Source organism: Mustela lutreola, chromosome 8 (assembly GCF_030435805.1).
Source record: "Mustela lutreola isolate mMusLut2 chromosome 8, mMusLut2.pri, whole genome shotgun sequence".
Classification (NCBI taxonomy): Eukaryota; Metazoa; Chordata; class Mammalia; order Carnivora; family Mustelidae; genus Mustela; species Mustela lutreola.
Genome location: NC_081297.1, coordinates 87,953,150 through 87,964,267, shown reverse-complemented (window position 1 = coordinate 87,964,267; position 11,118 = coordinate 87,953,150). Strand labels below are relative to the sequence as shown.

General features: G+C 33.6%; 1 protein-coding gene across 2 annotated transcripts in view; it reads left to right on the top strand.

Moving 5' to 3' along the window:
* The first annotated feature begins 461 nt into the window (after positions 1–461).
* Positions 462–11,118, top strand: part of SLCO1B3 (solute carrier organic anion transporter family member 1B3) — a 49,931-nt gene continuing 39,274 nt past the window's right edge. Inside the window, exons 1-3 of one of the 2 annotated variants that reach the window (XM_059185911.1) lie at positions 478–534; positions 1,768–1,797; positions 5,221–5,369. In XM_059185911.1, the coding sequence (XP_059041894.1) occupies positions 5,286–5,369 (84 nt within the window). In that variant the 5' untranslated portion in view covers positions 478–534; positions 1,768–1,797; positions 5,221–5,285. Of the gene's footprint in view, positions 535–1,767; positions 1,798–5,220; positions 5,370–11,118 lie in introns of both variants that reach the window. The other variant, XM_059185912.1, reaches the window with a different exon arrangement.

Below are 11,118 nucleotides of genomic sequence, written 5' to 3'. Positions count from 1 at the left end.
TTTTGGGTCATTTTTGTTTTTCTTTTCCTGAGTTTTATGCTTTCACTCTTACATTTGAAATTCACCAATGAAAGGGAGCTGGCTAAGGCCCTAATCTCAACCCCAATAAAAGCAGAGCCCCAGGCTTTGAACTCTCTCCTTCTACTCATGACCTTGCTCCATGGCCCCATGTGTGCTGTGTAAATTCCAGGTCCTATAAGAAATAAACCTTTATTTTTTCAAAGTTCCCTGATTGTTATTGCTGAGGGATATCTTGAAATCATAATGAGAACCAGCCAGAGGGGTCCAACTGTAACATTGGTTGTTAATAGACTGAGACTGGCACAAAATATATAACTTTAAAAATACCAGAATCTGGAACAGACTGCTAGGATAGCTAGTTAATTTTCTTTTATCTGCCTAGGACAATGACCTAGTAAGATGGTTAATCATCATTGAACTGATTTTTTTAAAAAAAGCTAACTATTTAAAGAGAGGCTTTAACAACAGATAAAGGATGGACTTGTAGCTGCCGCTGTAAGATTCTAAGTCCAGGTAAGAACCTTTGACATTCTGTAATTTCAGGGTTTCTTCTATGTGGGAAACTGCCACATATTTCAAGGGAAAAAATTTTCAGATGGAAATGATAAGTATTAAACATTTTATGCTTTCTGTCTTCTACACACTTAGGTTTAAGCCCTTAAAGCTCATTAATTATTCCTTCTGGAGATAGGTGAATCTCAGGTTTATATACTCTTAAAGATAAAATACAGAAAATAAGACATTTGTAATTTAAAAATAAAGTTTGAAACCCTTTTCCTATTACATTCTAGGTAAGTGGAACTTCAAGTTTAAAAAATGGATCTCTGGTTACCTTTTCAAAATATACCACAAGGCAATTATTTTCACTAACTACATGGGATAATTAGATTTATTCCTTATTTTTTTGAGTCCATCTTAACTGGATAATATGAGGCAGAGTGTTAGTTAGCAAACATTAAGAAATGGGATGTGTCTCAAAGTCATTTACCTACCTCTACATTCCTGTTTCAATTTGTTTGACTGATTCAAGGTAAGAAAAAAGAAGTTTTCTAGATAATTTTGTCTTTGATCGAATGAGAAAAAAAAAAATTGCTCAGCATGGTTTCTGGCAAAAACCAAGAATTTAATAAATATTATTTTCCTTCTCCAATTCAGGAAGGTGGCTACCTTATAAGACAGTTGTTATTGTCAAAGGAGGTAGAAAATGGGGGAAAGTCCACCCATAAAATGTCAGCAAATTAGTAAATTTGTTTTTCCTTTTTTTCCTCCTTGGTTCCATAGATGCATAGTACAAACTGGGTCACGTGGCTTGTACTATTTTTCAGTGGCTTCCGAACAGTAAAATCTTGATGCAGGTAAGGAGAGGCTGGTGAGATCCAGCTCTCCTCTCCAGCCCAATCAAACTAAGCAGAACTGGGCTCTTCTGTTGAAGGAAGAATTGCAGTGCCTGTCTCACTGCCTGTGGTCCTGTTTTATAAACATATCATTTCTCCCAGATTTATTTAAATGTCAGTTTTGGGGGACTCTAAGGAAAAAAATATGTCCAGAGAAAAATAAGTTAAATTCTCCTCGTCAGGCTTAAAATGTCATGATGAAGTAGAAAGTGGGGTTTTAAAGCCAAACCTAAATGGATAGTCCAACTTTGTAATTACTCTGGAGTTACCTATTATAATTTAGCTGTTCTCAGAAACGAAAGTGCCTACATTTCCCACTTTTTGTCAACATATTTTTTTCTCAATTATCTAGGAGAGAGATATGGAATATTGACCTGTCTGGGTAAGTAGTGGAAATAATAGGGAAAATTAATGACTTTGTTACATGTTATATCCTCTAGTGGAGCAAAAGTGTGGAGAGGTGTTTTTCAGCTGGGAGTAACTGGAGAAATACCTAGGAAGGGTGATTTGGGGCAGAATTACAACCAAGAGATGAGGAAGAACATTACAGGTTAAGAAGGAATATAGAAGGGCAAGGTATTCTAGGGAGAGGTGGTTCCACAAGGCTGAAGGAGCTTATGGGTGTCTTGGGAAATGAGACTAAAAACAAGGGCTGTGTTTATTCATAAATAACCTCAAATAGGAAATGTGAGTTTTATTCTATACACTATAGGAGAACTCTGAAAGATTCTGAAGGTGGATATGATAGTTATAAAACAGGAAGAAGGCTGAAAGGATAATCAGCATTTAATCAGTTGCAGTAAACAGGACTAGACTGGTCAGGTAATGGCCTTCAAGAGTTCTTGTTCAGTAGCTAAAAAAACCCACCCAACCAAGCAAGCAAAACTAAAGCTAAAGGGCATATACACACCTTGTTAATGATTCAGAGAGAGATCTGTAATAATAGAATTAAGTGGTAAAAAATGACTTTCTAACATTTAAATTCTGGGGAAGGATACCGAAGGAGGTATTCATGAAAAAAACAAACAAACATGAAACTTATCAAAGGACTGCTTATGATGTTGGGACCACCCAACTAATAATTTCTTCCTCACTCCACTCCATTCAGTAACTGAATAGGTACAGGCATGTTTGGAACACATGCAAAAAAGTGGAATAACGGGCTCCTGGGTGGCTCAGTGGGTTAAGCCGCTGCCTTCGGCTCAGGTCATGATCTCAGGGTCCTGGGATGAGTCCCGCATCGGGCTCTCTGCTCAGTAGGGGGCCTGCTTCCCTCTCTCTCTCTCTGTCTGCCTTTCCATCTACTTGTGATTTCTCTCTGTCAAATAAATAAATAAAATCTTAAAAAAAAAAAGTAGAATAACTAGGATTTACTTAGATGTACATAGATATGGATTTTTGCATTGATGCATATGTTTATATACACAAGTGATAATATCTTTAGATATTTATCATTTCTATATCCTGCATTGTACATTAAATTGGTATTATATATATTCATCATCTTTATATATTTATAAAATAGGGACTCAATGAATCCTTATTGAATAAATTGACACATAAAATATATAGTTAACTCTCATTATTCATGGATACAGTATTTGTGAAGTTGCTTTCGCATTAAAATTTATTTTTAACCCACCAATCAATGTTGCTCTTTTGTCATTTATATGCCTGACAGAGTGACAAAAAATCAGAATTGTCCAACATACATAGTCCCCACTGAGGTCAGATAAGATGTGGCTCTGCATCCTTGTTTTATCTTTCATATTGTAAATGAGAATGCCATATCTTTTTCATTTTTGTGCTTTTTTTTTTGGATGATTTTGCTGTTTAATCAGCTCCCAAGAGTACTGTAAAGAGCTGGTCGGTGTGCGTAAGTGTAAGAAGGCTGTAATGCACATGATGGAAAGAATATATGAGTACCAGAAGCTTCCTTCAGGCATTAATTTAAAATTAATGGATCAACAATATATTTTAATTAGATGTCTTTAAACAGAAGCACACAGAAACAAGGTTGTAAATTGATTGTTTGATAAAAATGCTATGAGAAATAGGGTTAGGGTCCCTATAGAGAACAAACAGTGTTCAGGTTTCACTGTTTGCAGCAACTTTATAGAACATGGGTACTACAAATAATAAGAATCAATGTAATTATGCAGCCTTATTAATTATCTGTCTATGGTTATTTGTGTTTCTATATATAAATATCTTAGATATATAAGTATGTATTATTCAGATATGTATGAATGTGAATACATTTTCTAAACCTCAGTGAAGAACCTACTATTAACGAACAAATCTAAGGAACAAATTGCTCATTTTACTACTCTTTAATATAGAGGCTTAATGAAATAAGTCAGTCAGAGAAAGCAAATACCATATGATTTCACTCCTGTGTGGGATTTAGGAAACAAAACAAATGAGCAAAGGGAAAAAAGAGAGAGAAGCAAACCAAGCAACAGATTCTTTACCAAAGAGAACAAACTGATGATATATTTGGAGGTGGATGGGGGATGGGTTAAATAGGTGACAGGGATTAAGGGGTGTCCTTGTGATGAGCACTGGGTGTTGTATGGAAATGTTAAATCACTTTGTTGTACACCTGATACTAATAGTACACTGTATGTTAACTAACTCTAATTTGAATAAATTTAAAAAAATAAAAATTAAAACTTAAATAGAGGCTTAATAACTTACAAAATTACTCTTGCATTTTGACCTCAAAATTCCACTTGTAAGAGTTTGTCCTACAGATATTATCATACATATTAAGAAAATGTCCTAATGTGAAATACTTAGATACAACTTAAATGTTTTCAATATGTAACTAGCTAGATATATTATGGATAATGGGATAATCTGCAACCATAAGAAAACTAAGGAAGTCATTTATTAATATAAAGTATATAAGGTAGCATAAAAAGGTTGAGAGCAGCGTTAATGGTATGCTGCCATTTGTGTTAAAAAGGAAACCATTATGTATTTAATTAAAAATAAATATCATATATCTAGATCATATTCACTGAAAACTGACATTAGTCTTCAGAATAAGAAACTAGATTCTGGTGGATAAGGGCTAGAGGAAGAATCTTTAATATATATCTTTTTGGTATTTTGTACTTTCAACTACATATATTTTACATATATTCAACTGTATACATTTTCTCTTCAAAAATAAATGAACAAAATTAAAATAAAGTAGGATCGTGATGGTGGTAAGGTCAGGCATGGCTAGAGTCTATCTGGGATGTACTTAGAGTGTGTTCTGCTTTCTATAACAAATCCAACCTGCATTTCAAACCTGGTGCTTGAAGTATCCCTTCCTTGAAAACTTCTGGGCTCAGCCACTGTAATTACAGTTCATTACATGATTTTTCTACACATTTTGACTGTCTACTATGTGCAAGACACTCTTTGGCACTTTGTAAAACTATAAAGATGAATTAAACTTGTATTTGCCTTCCTAAATTGTATAATGTAGGTAGGTAAAACATATTTAAAATTTTTGTGGTTTAAAATTTTTATCTCATCTAGTGTGTGACTCTATACTATTTACTTGTTTCAAGTTCTCTTTATAAATCTATCTTCCCAATTAAAATATAATCCCCCTAAAGCTAGTACTGTGTGTGTGTGTTTACCCTCCCTTTGTGTTTAGCATTTACCTAGTCTACTGCTCGTGACATTAAAGACCCTGAATGAATATTAGTGGGTTTATTGATTGAGGTCAACCTTGCAGCTTTTCTTATTTTTGAATCCTATATTGTTAAAGTGAAATAAGTTCTCCTTTTTCCTCCCTGAATAGGTAATCATTTCAAACCAAGCAGCAAGGACAGTTGGAAACACTCACATGCTATCAGTAGTTCCGTGATGGACTCAAATCAGCATTTGAAAAAGACAGTGGAAGAAACACCTTCCAAGGAAAGGGAAACTAGATGCTGCAATGGATTCAAGGTAGGAATAGTTTCATGCTTCCAAACTAAATAAGTGGGGGGTTTGTTGTCATTGTTTAAGCCAGTTTTGGAAAAGAACATTGTATTTCAAATTAGAGTTTCCAACTAAAGAATATCTTAAAATATTAACAGAATGATCTATATCTTGATTTAAATAAGTCTTTAAAAAGGAATTTCTTCGATGATAATTCTGATGGCTGAAAGTTTACTAATGTTAAAAAAATTTAGAAATCTTTTGATATCTTCTCTTTGGTTTTTGATGGACCAAAAGATATTTATAAATTTCATTAAAGTAAGTCACTGTATATTGAATAGTATATAAAATGAATTATTGGAACTGACTTATAAAGAGAGCAGATTCATTAGTTTTATGAATCACTTTGTGGTCTTGACCTACTGATTATTTTTTCTTTTGAAGAACAGCATTTTTTATTCTGATAATTTAAATAATAGAGGCTGGTAGAAAAGAGATTTGTAATAACAATCAAAAAACATGAACCAAATACCTAACTACTTTCTTAGGAAAGCCATTTAATTTTTTCATATGCAAGTTAATAAAAGTAATAATGTTGTGTTTTGATTTTGTCTTACAACTGTAAGACATTAGAGGATATAGACTGTATCAGAATTTTCATTGACAGAAAAAAGTATTCCCTGAGTACAATGTTGAAGAAACCAAGACTCAGGGAAATTGAGAAATTTGCCTAATGTCATCCAGCTTGTAACTGAAAACCCTTAAACCCAAGTCAAAACCTTTCAACCCCCATAGGGAAGTTTTGAAGAAATTTTAAAAATTTAAAAAAATATATGCCTGTCTTTTAAAGTATTTTAAGTGTTTTCCTCAAAGTTGTAGTCTTAGTTGCTGAATAAGGACCACAGGAATCAGACTCAATTGCAATATATTGTTATATTAGGTCCCTTTTAACTTTGTCCAGAGAACATGTTTGTTTGTTTTCAGAGATTACAGATAAGGTCTATTCTGATGAAATATTTGAGTAATATTTAAGCAGAATAGCAGTCACAAGAAAAGGTAATGGTGAATGCAAGTCTAAGGGTAATATGGTATGCTGGGTTCTTTCTGCTTTTAAACATTGAGGGTTACAATGATCTCGTTTGTGCATCAATCTGGCTGAAACAATTAAAATTGCCAGAATGGTCCTTTGTAGCATATTTGCAAGTTAGTATGTACAAAGTATGTTAATTGCAGTCTAATGATCCGGACCAGAGAGCTAGAATAACAGTAGAAGCTAACTAACATTTATTGAGCACTTATTATATGTCAGACTTTGTTCTAGCCATGCTTTAGTGGTTTTGTTCCTTACCACGATTCCACCGCCAGATGCTAGTATCTCTCCTTTACAGATGAAAAAACAGACACAGAGAGGGTAAATGAATTCTTCTTGGTCCCAAAGCTGTTAAGTACTGGAGCCAAGGTCTGAACTGAGGCAGTCTGATTCCAAATCCCATGCTCTCAATTCTACTCCACATTGCTATAGTAACTATGGTTTTCTATATTAGTACCCTTCAGATGTTCTGGTAGGTAGGGATTCAGTGATCTTCCTCATTCTGTGTTTTTAAAAAATTCACCTTCAGACCAAATTCAGTATCAAGCAACCACAGGATTCTTAAACCTGTTTAGGTGCATGGGCACAAACATGTACACATGATATTATTAACATGTATAAACTCAGAAATGTATCAGAGTGTAAATAGATAATAGACCTCTTAAAATAACAACAGCATAATATGTTAATTAATTAAATTTAAATAAAATAAAATTTGAAAAGCTAAATAAATAACACTAGCATAGTTTGATTTTTTTCCTTACCACTTTCCCTCAAGTTTTGGACTAAACCAACTACATCACATAAACTCTGCTGATACATTCTTCATCTTTACATGTGTCATTTCTGGCTTCAGATTTCTTGTACCATTATGTTGTAACAAAAATTCTTAAGGCAATGGTAATGCATCATTATCAAAAAACATAAATAATAAGGTGGAAGTAAAAGTCCTCCCTTTTTGCCTTCATTGCACTCCCCCTTCAAAAACAATCAGAATAACCACCCCTTATGTAACCATCAGTAATATTCATTTCCTGCTGGTTTCCTCTGACTCACTTTCCATATTAGCCATCAGCCATATTAGACTTTTGCTAATTTGTCAAAATGTTGAGCAAACTTCTGACTTGGAGAAGTTTCTACTTGCTGTTTTCCCTTCGGAATGTTCTACTTCCAGATACCTTGCTCCTTCATTTCATTCACATCTCTGTTTAAACATTACCTCATCCCTGACTACCCCATATGAAATACCCTTTCCTACTCTTAACTCATTGATCAAATTTATTTTTTTCATAGCATTTATCACCAGCGGACACTGACATACAAACTCAGATATGTAGATGTGTGCGCGCACATGTGTGCCTTTAATGGCATAAAAAACTAGAGTTATTAGAGTTCTGTAATAATCTTAGAATCCTGAAGTTCAGAAGTCTGAAATGGGTCACAGTGTACTACAATCAAGGTGTTGACAAGGCTGTGTTGCTTTCTGGAGGCTCTAGGTAACAGTCCATTTCCTTGCCTTTTCCTGCTTCTGGAGGCTGCCCAAAGTCTGCGGCTTAAGGCTTTCTTTCATATGCAGAGCTGGTGGTCAGTTCAAAAGTCTGAAACTGCATCAGGTGAACACTAACTCTTATGCTTCCCCCTTCCACATTTAAAGGACCCTTGTGATCCCATTGGGTTAACCAGGATAATTCAGGATAATCTCTTTAGGTCATCTGATTAGTAACTCCATTTGCAACCTTAATACCTCCTTGCCATTTACCTAATAAATTCACAGATGGGCAGAATAGCAGCCCTCAAAGGGAGATGTCCAGGTCCTAATCTCCAAAACTTGTGAAAAAATATACTATGTGTATAAATATGTATATATATACACTTTGTTTATTACATATGTTTTATATATTTTGTCTTGGTATGTTTTTAGTAATTTATCCATTTCTATTAAGTTATCCAGTTTGTTGGTGTAGTAGTCTCTAAAAAGTGGTCTTTCACAGTAGTCTCTAATGATCCTTTTTATTTTTTCTTTCTTTTTTTCTTTCTTTTTTTCTTTTTTCTTTTCTTTTCTTTTTCTTTTTCTTTTTTTTTTTTTTTTTGAGAGAGAGAAAGAAAGAATGCATGCATGTCGGAAGGGTGGAGAATCTTAAGTTGACTCCTGGCTGAGCCCGACTTTGGGCTCATCTCACAACCCTGAGATTGTGACCTGAGTCATAACCAAGAGTCAGATGCTTAATCAACTGAGCCCAATCCTTTTTATTTCTGTGGCATCAATTATAATGCCTCTTTTTAAAAACTCATTTAAATATGTTATCTTTTTTCTTAGTCTAAAGATTTATCAATTTTTTAATCTTTTCAAGTAACCAACTTTTAGTTTTATTGGTTTTTTCCTATTGTTTTTCTATTTTATTTGTCATTTCTGCTCTAACTTTTGTTATTTCCTTCCTTCTGCTAATTTTGGTTTTAGTTTTTTTCTTTTTCTACCTCATTGACATGTAAAGTTAGATGGTTTATTTGAGAGCTTTATTTTTTAATGTAGGTGCTATGAAGTTCTCTCAGTATTGTTTTTTCTGCATTCCATAACTTTTTATAGGTTGTGTTTTCATTTTTGTCTTGAGGTATTTTCTAATTATTTCCTTGAATTCTTCTTTGACCCATTGTTGTTGAAGAATGTGTTGTTTAGTTTTCACATGTTGTAAATTTTCTAGTTTTCCTTTTTCTGTTGATTTCTGGTTTCATTCTATCATGGGGAGAAAAGGTACTTAATATGATTTCAATCCTCCCTAATTTGTTAAGATTTTATTTTGTGACCTAACATCAGATATATCTTGGAGAAGGATATGTGTACCTTTAAGAGCAATGTATATTTTGCTATTGTTAGGTAAATGTTCTATATATGTATTATTAGGTTTGTTTGCTTTATATAGTAATGTTCAAGTTCTACATTTTTTTAATTGAAATTCCATCTGGATGTTCTATCCATTATTTAAAATGGGGTATTAAATGTTCCTATTGTAGGGCGCCTGGGTGGCTCAGTGGGTTAAGCTGCTGCCTTCGGCTCAGGTCATGATCTCAGGGTCCTGGGATCGAGTCCCGCATCAGGCTCTCTGCTCAGCAGGGATCCTGCTTCCCTCTCTCTCTCTCTGCCTGCCTTTCCGACTACTTGTGATTTCTCTCTGTCAAATAAATAAATAAAATCTTAAAAAAAAAATGTTCCTGTTGTATTGCCATAGATACTTTCTGTTTTGTCAATGTTGACTATATATTTAGGCACTCTGATGTTGGGTATACACATGTAATATATATTTATAATTTTTCTATCTTACTGGTCAATTGATGCTTTTATTGTTATATAATTTCATTTTTTGTTTCTTGTGACTTTTTTACGTAAATTCTATTTTTGTCTGATATCGGTGCAACCACTCCTGTTCTCCTTTGGTTACCAATTGCATCAAATATCTTTTTCCATCATTTCACTTTCAGCCTATGTGTGTCCTTAAATCTAAAGTGATTTTCTTGTAGACAGGGCATAGTTGAGTCTTCTTTTTCTTTTTTTTTATCTGTTCAACCATTTTATGTCTTTTGATGGGGAAGTTTAATCTATTTACATTTAAAGTAATTATTGATAGAAAAGACTTACTATTGCTACAGTGTTGTTTTCTGTTAGTCTTGTAGAAGTATACCTCAGAGATATTTTGGGTTTGGTTTCAGACCACCATAACAAAGCAAACACTGCAGCAAAGGGAGTCAAATAATTTTTTATTTGTTTGTTTCTCAGTGCATACAAAAGTTATACTTCACTATGATGTAGTTTATTAAGTGTGCAATAACATTATGCCTAAAGCAATGTACATAACTTAATTTTTAAAAATATTGCTAAAAACTGCTAACCATCATCTGAGCTTTCAGAAATTGATAGTCATTTGGCTAGTGGAGGGTCTTGCCTCAAAGTTCATGACTGCTGACTGATCAGGATGGTGGTTGCTGAAGTTTGGCAATGTCTTGAAATAAGACAGCCATGAAGTTGGCCACACCAGTCAGCTCTTCCTTTCACAGCTATCTGTTTGATAGCATTTCACCCACAGTAGAATTTCTTTCAAAATTAGAGTCAATCCTCCCAACCCCTATTGCTGCATTAAGCTAAGTTGATATAATATTCTAAATGCTTTATTATCATTTTACATTCTTCATAGCATCTTCACCAGGAGTAGATTCCATCTCAAGAAACATTTTCTTTGTCCATAAGAAGCAACTCCTCTTCCATTAAAGTTTTATCAGGAGATTGCCACAATAGAGTCAAATCTTTAGGTTCCACTTCTAATTCCAGTTCTCTTCCTGTTTCTACCACATCCACAGTTACCTTCTCCATTCTCAAAGCATTCTAACTAGAAATTCTTCTGAGCAACAGTACTATCTGAAGATGAGAAAAAAAAATCAGTTTATTTCAGTAAAGCAAATAGCATAATAAATTTACATTACAAATATTGAATTAAGATTAATTTAAAAACCTTATACCTTGTTTCTAAAAGGCAGGAAAAACATTAGATATAGTTTTCAAGAGATATCTGAAAGCAAAAAAAAAAAAGATCAAATAATAATTTGTAGTATTCAACTATGAAAATTTTGCATTTCAGTAAAACAAGCTAAAACAGTGCTCCATGTCATTTTATTAACATGAAAAATAAGTTTTTTTTA